The sequence below is a fragment of the Podarcis gaigeae genome, assembly GCF_964106915.1.
Source record: "Podarcis gaigeae genome assembly, chromosome: 5".
NCBI lineage: Eukaryota > Metazoa > Chordata > Lepidosauria > Squamata > Lacertidae > Podarcis > Podarcis gaigeae.
The window spans coordinates 54,589,223-54,602,095 of NC_139681.1; the positions used below are offsets into that span (position 1 = coordinate 54,589,223).

At 40.4% G+C, this 12,873-nt stretch overlaps 1 protein-coding gene and 1 long non-coding RNA gene across 9 annotated transcripts in view; one reads left to right on the forward strand and one right to left on the reverse strand.

The window, feature by feature from the left end:
* Positions 1-12,873, forward strand: part of SORCS1 (sortilin related VPS10 domain containing receptor 1) — a 435,672-nt gene that overhangs the window by 247,661 nt on the left and 175,138 nt on the right. For all 8 annotated transcript variants that reach the window (XM_083741539.1, XM_083741538.1, XM_083741541.1 and 5 more), the window contains exon 5: positions 11,213-11,286. In XM_083741539.1, coding sequence (XP_083597665.1) covers positions 11,213-11,286 — 74 coding nt within the window. The remainder of the gene's footprint in view (positions 1-11,212; positions 11,287-12,873) is intronic.
* LOC310845873 overlaps positions 1-12,873 on the reverse strand; it is a 74,170-nt gene that overhangs the window by 15,315 nt on the left and 45,982 nt on the right. The gene's annotated exons all lie outside the window — the stretch shown is intronic.

Below are 12,873 nucleotides of genomic sequence, written 5' to 3' on the forward strand. Positions count from 1 at the left end.
TTCCCTGAAGATATTTAAACCTGAGGCGGCTCATACTTAGTTTTTCAGCTAACCTGGTCCTACTTAGTTTCTACTTCATACTAAGGCTAATGCTTTCTTCCCTTTGCAAACGAGAACTTTGCTAGCTGACTCGGGCAGTGCCCTGAGCTCCAGTGGGGAGTGGGTGAAGAGATAGCAGAGATCTTTCATTTTGACAGACAGGTCTAGATTTTAACCACTGTGAATTTTTCCACCAGGGAAGTTCAAACACCGTAACTGGGGGAGGGATGTTTAAAAAAGCATAAAACCTTTGGTTATCACATGGCCATGTGAGATCTGCCTGGGAGACAAGGATGTTTAGAAGACCAATGCACTATTGGCATCCTTCCCAATCCCATTCTGTTTCCAAACAAGAAATTTAAAATCAATACTTCAATCAATGTGTTTTCATTCCACTCTTTTTCTTTTCTTTTCTTCATGGTTTGTGTTAATTTGGATGCTATTTTGCCGGCCTTTAGTACTGGGGCATTTCACATTCCCTGTGTTCAGTTCTAGGGCTTTCCATGTGATTTATTTGTTCCCTTTTATTCTGTTCCCTTTCTTCTTTCCAACAGGCAACATCCACTTTGATTATTTATTTTTTTGGTTCCCTTTGTTTTCTCTCTCTTTTTTCCTTTCAAGTTTGCACACACGCTTCTCGGAGCCCCACCCACCCCTTCCGGCTGCATGTGTGCCTGTCTGTTGTTTTGTATCCCTTTCCAGTTGTTTTTCTCCCCTTCTTTTTGTTGTAGTTTTCTTGCTCTAAGGTCCATTCTATCTCTTCAGTTTTGGGGCACCTGTGATTTCATTATCTCAAATTCTTGCTGTCCAGTATTATTAAATGGATTTTTAATTAAGGTTTTCTCTCCCCTCCCCTTTTGAGGCCAGGTATTTTTTCTCTCCAGTCAACTAAGCTGTATTGTAGCTCAAATAAGTTCCCAGTTGTGTTGCTCATTGCTAATCTATTATTGCCCGTTTACCAAGGGGAATGTTTGTCATTTCACCTGTTTTCAGACTCACTGCAAACGAAACACAAGGGGAGGTTAAGGTTAAGTGATTTCTATTTTAACCACCCCAAAATGATGAAGTTTGCCCTTGAAGGAGAAACAGACTGCACATATTGTTTTGAAAGATGATGGACTTTATTCCCTCAGAAGAGGCAACTGTTTGTACTTTTGTCTAACTCCCTTCCAAGTTGTCATTTAAAATAACAAAAATAAACAAGATGTCTGACAAAATGGCAAAGAAATGTAATTATGTTTCTAAGAAACAAAACCTAGGAAATCATTTCTCAACAAGGAGAATAGGGTAATATTAAAAAGCCAAGTAAACAGAGAAATTAATGGATTTTTTGCACAATCTTATGCAACATTGGCTCCTCTCACTATGATTGACAGATGTACCTGTTCAAGGGAAATAATACTGGTTTGTTAGATGTCCAGCTCAAGGCACTGATCTCAGGCATCCTGAACTAAGAATACAATCTCTACATCCCGATCTGGTTTATGGCCTGGTCCAGATATACATTGGACAAGCTGGGTTCTTCCACCTAAAAAGATAAACCTTCATTTTATTATCTCTCTGCTTTCCTTCCCCTATGTGTAGCAGGTGAACTCACTGCATTCTAAGAGATCCATTACCTCAACACCTGAGCTCTTGTATTTATGTGGCTATTTAAAATGTAAACTAGTTTTCCATGATAGACACTGTCCAAGGCTTTATAACTTGAGCAATGAACATCCCTTATGACAGAGAACAAACAGAGTGTACTTGGATAGCTGTCCATGATGGGCAAAGTTGGCATTGTGAATCCATCAGGCTTCCGAGTGGGAATAAGCACCTTTAAAATAGATGCATTTATAAATCAAGGTTGACAGAGGAATTGCTCACCTATGTAAACTGGTGTTTGTTAGAGAGAAGGGTATGCAAAAGGGGGGGGGGGGAGGAATAACAAATAGTAGTTCTCCAAGTATAGTGAGAACCTTTTAATGACTGGCTAATGTGATGGGTAAATGTTGCCCATTAGAAGTGTCCCTCATTACTGTTTCAATCTCAGTTTTCCAAGTTTCTGTTAACAGGTATGTATGCTACATTGTTATTCTTCTTAGCTGTAGAGAGCAACATAAACTGAACCCTATACAGTACAATCTGCTGAAACCATCAAGAAATAAATAACTTAAAATGTAATAGTCCAAACAAAGCATTGGCCATTGTGGGGAGATAACATTAATCTCAATGTGCAATTGACTGCATGAAATCTAGCAAGATTAAACAGAAGTAGGTCATTGTAATTAATCTTCTAAGTGAGGCTAATGAATGGGTGTTGTCTTGGGATTTTTAATGTGCAAGAAAATGCCCAGAAAATGCAGTATGGGGTCATCACACTGGTTTTCAGGTGAAGCTGTGAAAGTTCCCATGTATGCGTGTAGTATATTGAGGACTATGGGAAATGGCTCACATGGATATCAGCTGCTCTGGATTTCATATACATGCACAGAAATGTCTGTCAGACAATACCTGCAGTAGTGTGTCCAGTTCTGGGCACCATAATTTAAGAAGAATGTTGACAAGCTGGAACATGTGCAGAGGAGGGCAACCAAGATGCTAAAAGTGTCTGGAAACCAAGCCTTATGAGGAAAGGTTGAGGGAGTTGAGTATGTTTAGCCTGGAAAAGAGGAGACTGAGAGGAGATATGATAGCCATCTTCACATATCTAAAGGGCTGTCACATGGAGCATGGGGCAAGCTTGTTTTCTCCTGCTCCAGGAGGGAGGACCCAAACCAATGGGTTCAAGTTACACAAAAGGAGATTCTGATTAAACACCAGGAATAACTTTTTGACAATAAGAGTTGTTTGACAGTGGAACTGACTCCCGTGACAGGTGGTGGACTCTCCTTCATTAGAGGTTTTTAAGCAGAGACTGTATGGCCATTAGTCTTGTATGATCTAGCTGAGATTCCAGCATTGCAGGGGATTGGACTAAATGTCCCCCAGAACCCCTTCCAACTCTATGATTCTAATTTCCCTTAATATAATGCATTGTTTCTTTTCAGTAATTGACTTATTTTCATGTGCATCTCCCCCTGATATGCATCACAGACAAGTGCAGATTTTGAGGGATGGCTATTATTTTTCAGTTCTCATATTGTTATGGAAAGTACAAATTTGGTAAATTTGGCTTTAAATGTGAATGGAATAGAATCCCCCCCCCCATCCCAGCTGGCCAGTTCCCCCTGGGAGGTTGCCCAGCAGGGAGAATGGTCTGAAGAAGGTCCCCACCCCACCCCACCCGGCCTGGAAATTGCAACTAATTCAAACCATCTGGCTGTTGTTATTGCAAAATTAATCACTTTTTTATTATTAATGTTGTATTGGATCCAGATGGTCTCCCCATTGCTAGTCTTTGATGGGGAAATGATTCCAGCTGAGAAATTGCCTCTATGTCACTATGTTTACAGTCGGCAAACATAGTCTTAGAGCTTCGTGAGGTGTTGTTGTTTTTCTTGAGACTGAACCATGAGAAATATATGTATACCTTGTCTTTTGCTGCCTTGCCCTTCATTTATGAGTTTCTGCAGTAGGTACAACTGATAGAATGCATTTTTCTTTTAATTTGCCCATAAACTATAGTGTACAAACTAGGTCATAAAGTGTGCCCTCAGAGTGCATCCATCAGTCGTTTTCTTAACACACCTCACTAAACATTATGTTTTGGGACACATATTAAAATAAATGGAAAAAAATAAACTAGATAGAGGTAGGGAATAGAAGAACAACTCCTAATAAACGGGGGGGGGGGGGACACAAACAGATGATACCACGGCAGACAGACTGATGGCTCTAACAGTCTCAAACAGTCTATCAAGATTCCAAAGTAAAAACTGAAATAAAAAATGTCAGAAATATAGTCGTTTAATTCTGGAGGACATTAACTTATAGAACAAAGGAAACATATATATTTTAATGGAGTTGCTGCAGAGCTTGATTCTAGCTCGCCCAGAATGTTATCTTTCATCATTCTGAGTAACTGGTGGGTGGATCCTTTGGAATGTGGTCCAGGCATCTCGGCCCATTCTTTGTCCTCTCTCCCTGGCTTACCACTTAACTGTATTGCTGTCGCTGACACAGAAGCAGTGCTGGCCATATCTCAGCATCTGCCCCCTCCCCCTTTTTGCACTATGAGGAAGGGCAGGCATTCTGGACAAGATGGCCAGGAAGTGACTAACTATTCTTTATTCGTTATTACAAAACTTGTCAAAAGTTACTCTAGCAACTTTAAAGTTTTTAACTAATTTTTAAAAAGGATTTCTAACGACGGTGAGAAAACTGACAGTGCAGGCAATTTTCTGGGCCAAATTACCCATAATGCTTTGCTCTGAAGGATCCCCCAGACCTGAGTAAGGCAATGGGGAAGGAGAGCCAGAGACAGAGATGTGGCCAGTATTGTGCCATGTTAGGAGTAGCAAAGCATTTAACAAGAAGGGATGGGCAAGTGAGGGTCATACTGGACAGCATGAAATGATTCCAGAGTGCCATATACTTCTACTTATTTTTTTAAAATTAATTTATTATTTATACCCCACCCATCTGGCTGGGTTTCCCCAGCCATTCTGGGCAGCTTCCAACAAAATATAATAATAATTTTAAAAAACCCAACAACACCTAGGCAGATGGCACTAGCTGGGTGGTTGAAGGGGACAGCAAGGCAAACAAGCAAAGCAACAAATTTGCCACCCTCTTCACATGCTGCCTGAGGCAAATGCCTCATTTGGCCTCATGATAGAGCTACCTCTTCAAAAGCTTTCTAAGAGTTTCTGCCCGACCTGGTAATAGCTCCTCGGTGGCTTTTTCCATTTACTCTACAGTAGCCTTTCCCAACCCTTTGCCCTCCAGATGTTCCATGCTGACTAGGGCTGACAAGAATTGTGGCCCTAGGACAGATGGACAGATATTTCCTTTTCACTCCCCCCACTATTTGCCAGCTGGTTGCCCCAGAAAACCTCTACAGATAACCAGGAGACCCTCCTAAAAAGTGGGATGGTACCCAAGGATACTGCTGTGGGAGGACAGAACCACCCAGAATCAGACAGACACCCCCCAATATCCTCTGGATAAGCTTTGCAGGGACACAGGGGGCTGTACAGGGGGGAAGAAATGGGGAACTTGACTTCTATGAACTTCCTTCTAGATAGTTGTGCTGAATCAGGAGTTGGGAAAGGCCACTATATAGTACCGTAAATGGAAATATGATGGTCCAATCATCCATCAAAAAATTGTGGTCCATTACATCTAGAGGATGCTAAGTTGGAAATGACTTCTCTGTAGAAAAGCTGCTCCATGTGATAAGATGTCTGTCATGTTCAATGGCTCACCACTACCACAAAATTGCCTCTATGCTACTACAAATCGTTTGTGTTGATCTGGAGAAAATTGGTCCCACCACTTGTCTAGCCATTGCATGGCTCACCATTTTTGTTTTGTTTTGATGACAGTCCTTCTGTGGCTAAGCGATTAAGGCTGAAATCCTACATAGAGAGTAGGATCCATTGAACCCTGTAGGACTTACTTCTGATTAAATATTCTTGTGAGTGTGCTATTTTATGCATTTTCCATGTGGCAGCAGGTATAGTATGTACACTGGTTCTTATCCTTGGAGAAAGATCTATCAATGGACATATCTATCAATGTATAAGAACCATGACAGCTTACAATGCAGTCTTCTTGTTTAGTTTTCAGTATTGAATAATGGGGATAAACAACAAGGGATGTTATCTCCAGTATATCATGCTTGTCAATTTCCTAGGGTTCTCTTACTGATGACTGTTAAATGAGATAGCCTGATCTAGCCCAGCAGTTTGAGTATTTGGGGCTGCTGCTGCTGCTTATGGTAGGGCTGATACCCAAGTCAGAGATTCATATACATTTGGGTGCAAAAGTAGTGCTAGATGAAGTTCTTTTTAATTTGTACTTGTATACATAGCATTTAGGATGAAGATGCATTGAGAAAGGAGAATCAAACTGCCACTATATTTAAGAAAAGAGAAGCATTTGAGAAAAGAGCATTGATTGAAGATACTTTTCCCTGAACATGTTTAATGATGATTGTAAAGGGACACCACAGGAAAACTAATTGCCGGGATGTTAATCTTAGCACATTTTAAATGACTGTTTCTCCTCTAGATGGATATCTGAAGGTTTTATCGCTATCAGTGGTTTCCATGAGAAATAAATAAATAAGTTCCTAGGTAGCTAGGGAAAGATATTGATAGCTTCTGTGCTGTGTGACAAATTTCTTGGTACTATTTTAAGTGTTTGGATTTCCCCCTACATTCATTTGATTTTATACATTAATGAATCTTTCAACTGTGGAGGTATCAAAGTTTGGTTTGGCAGAACTGCCAATTAGGTCAGGAAAGAGGAGGTAAGAACAGAATATTTCTTGGATCCTTAGATATGTGTACAGAAGGAATTTCATGGGCAGATGTTTCCTCTTCACTCCCCCCACTATTAGCCACCTGGTTGCCCCAGAAAACCTCTAGAGATAACCAGGAGTCCTTCCTAAAAAATGTGGGATGGGACCCAGGGATATTGCTGTGGGAGGACAGAACCATCTAGAATCAGACAGACACCTCCCCAATACCCTCTGGATAAGCTTTGCAGGGGCACAGGGGGCTGTACAGGGTGGAAGAAATGGGGAACTTGACTTCTATGAACTTCCTTCTAGATAGTTGCGCTGAATCAGGAGTGGGGAACGTGCAAATCTCCAGATGTTCCTGGACTACAACTCCCATTATTTTTGTGCATTGGTCATGCTGGCTAGGACCGATAGGGTTTGGAGTCTAACAACATTGGGATGGTCCTGCCCTAAGTACGGTACTGACTTAACTGAAATATTCCAGACAGGTGGAATCTCTAGCCTTTAACTCCATAGAATCATAGAGTTGGAAGAGACCATAAGGGCCATCGAGTCCAACCCCCTGCCAAGCAGGAAACACCATCAGAGCACTCCTGACATATGGTTGTCAAGCCTCTGCTTAAAGACCTCCAAAGAAGAAGACTCCACCACACTCCTTGGCAGCAAATTCCACTGTCAAACAGCTCTTACTGTCAGGAAGTTCTTCCTAATGTTTAGGTGGAATCTTCTTTCTTGTAGTTTGGATCCATTGCTCCGTGTCCGTGTCTGGAGCAGCAGAAAACAACCTTTCTCCCTCCTCTATGTGACATCCTTTTATATATTTGAACATGGCTATCATATCACCCCTTAACCTCCTCTTCTCCAGGTTAAACATGCCCAGCTCCCATAGCCGTTCCTCATAAGGCATCGTTTCCAGGCCTTTGACCATTTTGGTTGTCCTCCTCTGGACACGTTCCAGTTTGTCAGTGTCCTTCTTGAACTGTGGTACCCAGAACTGGACACAGTACTCCAGGTGAGGTCTGACCAGAGCAGAATACAGTGGCACTATTACATCCCTTGATCTAGATGCTATACTCCTATTGATGCAGTCCAGAATTGCATTGGCTTTTTTAGCTGCCGTGTCACACTGTTGGCTCATGTCAAGTTTGTGGTCAACCAAGACTCCTAGATCCTTTTCACATGTATTGCTCTCAAGCCAGGTGTCACCCATTTGTATTTGTGCCTCTCATTTTTTTTGCCCAAGTGCAATACTTTACATTTCTCCCTGATAAAATTCATCTTGTTTGTTTTGGCCCAGTTCTCTAATCTGTCAAGGTCGTTTTGAAGTGTGATCCTGCCCTCTGGGGTGTTAGCCACCCCTTCCAGTTTGGTGTCATCTGCAAATTTGATCAGGATGCCCTTGAGTCCATCATCCAAGTCATTGATAAAGATGTTGAATAAGACCAGGCCCAAGACAGAACCCTGTGGCACCCCACTAGTCACTCTTCTCCAGGATTAAGAGGAACCATTGATGAGCACCCTTTGGGTTCGGTCAGTCAGCCAGTTACAAATCCACTGAGTGGTAGCATAGTCAAGACCACATTTTACCAGCTTCTTTACAAGAATATCATGGGGCACCTTGTCAAATGCCTTGCTGAAATCAAGGTAGGCTACATCCACTGCGTTCCCTTCATCTACCAGGGTTGTAATTCTGTCAAAAAACAAGATCAGGTTAGTCTGACATGACTTGACATGACTTATTATCAGATAAGTCACTATCAGATTTTCTCACTGCAACAACTGTGTGTTGTGTGTGGTTGTCTGCAGATAAAGCTTGATGCATTTGAATGTGAGGCCTCCATGAAAACTTGTGCAACCTCAGCATGCAAGTAAGTGGTTGTGCATGTGAATTTCTCTGCAAACAACTGTGTGCACACATTCTTGTTGCATGGAGAAGACCCAGTGGTGTGGACAAGGGATAAAAGCACAACCCCTTCCCAAAGTCAGCATGGATATGCCCTATTTGAGAGTAACATGTAAATAGGACTTAGGACAACCCAGAATGCTATATGTTTACTAAAAACCAAAAAGCACATCCTACCCCTTCCTATTTGAGGAATTCTGTACCCATAATTGCTTCTTGACCTATGTAACCTGTTGCATATAGACAGATAGGCATATAGATCAGATTTATACTTGACTGTACATTATACTTTTTTCTTCTGTACTCATCCATGGCACAGAAAATGTACATCTTTTTCAGACCTCCCATTCCCCACCTTACTTTGAGTACAGTGTGCCAATAAATCATGCATAAATCCCATGGAAATGAATGGGGGCTATGCAAGATCTTATAGAGATCCTATTCACACCCTCCCCCAATTCATTATATATAAAATGTGGTGGAGGATTGTGTCCTTTGATCGATAACTTTCCCAGCAGAGAACACATCATGTCTTCATTCTGTACAGCTCATGAATAGTAAATGTTAAATAATAGTCGTCTATAGTGCTCATGGAGAGCAGAGTGTGCCGCATGCCAAGTGGGGACACAATTTACAGTCACTGAGAATCCAGGCCATATGTCTATCTGAAATACAAGTTTCTCCATAATATAGGAAAGAGAGTAGAAAAGGAAGAAATAAGACTATTCCCTAAGGAACAGGGAGATATGACCCTGACTTTTTATTCAATTTCTGCTTGGTATGAAATTCATTTTCTGTCCTTGGACAAGAATGAAAAGAAACTGATGATGATATCAAAATGTTTCTGTCTGCCAAAAAAATATTTTCCACCAAATTGTAAGTGTTTTTAGCATCTGGTAAGCACATTATACAGTTTGATGCAGCAATGGGGATTTATCAATATTTAGGCTCTGAGTGGGGGGAAAGATTGTGTGAGGAGGAAGGATTTACATGAGCAAATACGTTGTATTAAGTAAAAGCTTCTGACAACAACAACAAAAGCAGCACTTCTGCCTATCAAGCAGCAATAGAATGGAATGGGAAGGGAAAAAGATGTCAATGTCCATTTTGGTGGAACAAAAGCCTGACTGACACCACTGTTTCTTACTTCCAGTCCACCTGTTCTCTCCCAATCCATAATGGCACTTCCCACATAGCAAACATTTGACAAAGCCCCCCAACTGGGAACACTATATTTAATTTACCTGGGTTGTTAGTTCAAGCCATATTTGTGATGCTTCAGTACTTACTAGATATAATTTGACATGCCACATTTTGTTTGATTGTCAATCCATTTATGTGAGTTATAGGCTTAAAAATGCCTAGCTTGAGTGGCATTTATATTTTGTGATCAATGTCATGTTTGTTGGTAACTCTCCTACCAAAATCTCACAAGGAAATTGGTAGACAAGTCCTATGGCCAAGCTGAGGTCTAGAAACATGTCCATTGCTAACCTTTGCTTTCTCAATGTTACTTACACTTCCCCTCAAAAAGATCTCTCTCTGTCTGTCTGTCTGTCTGTCTGTCTCTCTCTCTCTCTCTCTCTCTCTCTCTCTCTCTGTGTGTGTGTGTGTGTGTGTGAGAAAGAGATCAGATCCATCCCACAGCAAGTACTCTAAAGAAGAGGAAGGAATCTGTTGCTACTGTATGTGCTATCTGTATATTGGAGGGTATATGAGAGAGAGAGCCTCCTGATGTATATTTTGCTCTAGAAGGCTTAGTTTGGCCAGAATATACATTTTCAGAGTTAATGCTAAATACATTCCCTTTGTCCCAGGTTTTTTAGACTTGTCAACCCATGTATTATCTGAAGTCAAAGGGGCACATAGATTGTCGGATGTGAAATATATTGGCATTATTTTCAGCTCTCCTACCACACTACTAGGTCTAGGTGCAAAAGACAAGCACTGTTAAACCATCGACAATCAGAAATTATTGCAAATTATCTATAAGTCTAATCAGTAGATCTCAATCTATCATCTCCACACCTCTGTGGAGCCAACCATCTTGTGGCTTTATTTTTGGTGGTGATTGTGATAGACAACCAGAGCTACATTCGGCTTGTTTTAACATTGCTATATTTTTACATGTTTTATTCCCAGGCACTCTCATGAATATGATGAGAAGTTTTAAGTATTTCTTCCCAGCCTGTATTTTCTGCCACTTTTACCAGATACAAACTAAGATCAGGATCTCCAGACCTTTCACCTATAAAGCTGACAAAGTTGTAGATTTGCCATTGTGGCAACGCTATCAATTAGAGTGCAGTAATTATATGTTTGTTAGCATTGCCTACCACCTCTTCTGCGTTCTGCATTTCAGGTGAAGCGTATGTTGAGATTTCTTTTCTTTGGGTTACATACTTAGCAGATGTGACAAGAGAGAACATGTTAAATGAGCTCACTTTCTGCTATAGCCCAGAATCCATTCTCAAAAACAGAAGCAAGAACAGCAAGGGTATTCCCTGGATAAATAGTGTCTAATATAGTTCACAGGTTTGGGATTCACTTCAGTGAGATTAATCTCCACCTTTGTTTGCCTTGCGCTCACTGCCTGCGTTTTCTCAGCTATGACAGCAAAGTATTCAGTACTGTCATTATCAGCTGTCACAACTGAGAAGTCACTGAGGAGTGACAGTAACCTCAGCTGTGGTATGATCTCTTGATGAAGTGGAGAGAAACTTGATAAAAGAAGACGGCTCACAAAACTAACCTGACGAGGTGTAATTTTCTCTCTGTTCAACATTTATTGTCATACTGTCAATGTACAATTAAACAAAGTCACTGGCAGAAGAAAAATACATTGCATTTTCTTGATTTCTTCTTCTTCTTTTTAGTTATACAGTTCAGTGGAATTTGGAAGAAGATGGCTACTACTCCAGGAAAATGTAACACCAAACAGATTCTACTGGTAAGAGGCAAGCAATTTCATACCACACAGCTCCCAGAAAGCCACCTCTTCAGTGTTGGGTGATCTTTTTGAAGATTGGCAGGGTAATTTGATCAGTTTGATTTCTGGGTTTTGAGATCTTGTGGTAAGGTCTTTAAATATTCTTAAAAATGAATATAACATTTAGTCTCCAGTATTGTATTGCATTGCATTGTACATTTGTGTAGTTCTCTTTATACCAATATTCATTTTATTAAGTCCCACAGCCATTTTCCTTCATGCCCTCTGATGATCACATGCACCTTGTAGGCCATTCTCTCAAAAACACTTTACATCTGAGTAAATTATTATTGTATTTAATATTGCTCTTCCTCCAAAGAATTCAGGGTGGAATCCATCCATTTTGTTTTCACAACCTCACTGTAAAATAGGTTAGGCTGCGAGATTGTGATAGCCAATGCAGCCAGTGAACTACATAGCTAAGTGGGAATTTGAGCCCTCCCCAACCCTAGTTTGACACATTTTCACTACACTAGACTGAATCTTGCTGGTTGGTAAACATGGCTAGAACTGAACTGACAATATATGCAGAACTTTTGAATAATTCATTGTCATGATCACAAAAGTGTTCCATGCTAGCTTGTAGCTACTGTAACACAAGTACTAAGATGGGAGAGAAACAAGGCTGGGTGGCGACACCTTAGGAAAGACACCCTCTTTTTCTCCCACACAGGAAGGTATATCTGTTCTATGATTGAACCTGACATGTTGTCATCCTCTACACAACATCTGTCCCTTTAAAATTATGGTTTGTTCCTATGTACTTTCCCCCTCTGACTTTATTGATAACTCTAACCTATAAATTAAGCAATTAAAATCCATACCATTATTCAAGCTAAGATTTCTTTGCTTATATCCCTGCTATAAATTGTATTGGGTCTTTCAGAAGCTCTTGCGATGAATATAGCTAGCTTGGAAAGCCCCTTTGGCAAGCCAGAAGGGCAGAACTTTAAATGGATAAACTTACTTCCAAGTTGTTAAAATCAGATTCCCCGCACTCTTAGAGTGAATAAGATGTATCTTCAGAGCATTTGGTACTTCTTAGTAATACTCTAGATGGTAAGATCAAACCTATATTTTTTTAATATCAATCCGTATAGTTTAACTGCCTTTTGACCCAGCCATTGCCCTCATTTAATTATCCCTTTGGCACTTTGGTTTATGAATACATGTTCATCTCAAAGCTTCTGTAGAGAAATCTGCAAAATACTACTGTTATGGAACCTATTGTCATATTATTGCTGGGTTCCTCCCCCCTCCTGAAAATACTTATTTAAATGGTGTGGATGTGTGTAATATTCAGTGGAAAATTGTTTTCAAGTTCCAGTAGAAATCAATATCTTCATAAAAAAAGAAGAAAAGTAACAGTCCATTCCACATAGTGCCCTGAGATTTTAACTTCGACCTATTATATGAATTTCACCTATAGTTATTATTAAGAACTGGCTAGAGTTCTCTTCTTCACTGAAATGTCCCATTTGAAACACAATTTTTCTTTATATGTGAACTTTCAGACAATTTGTGGTTAACGGATTATTGCAGAAATTT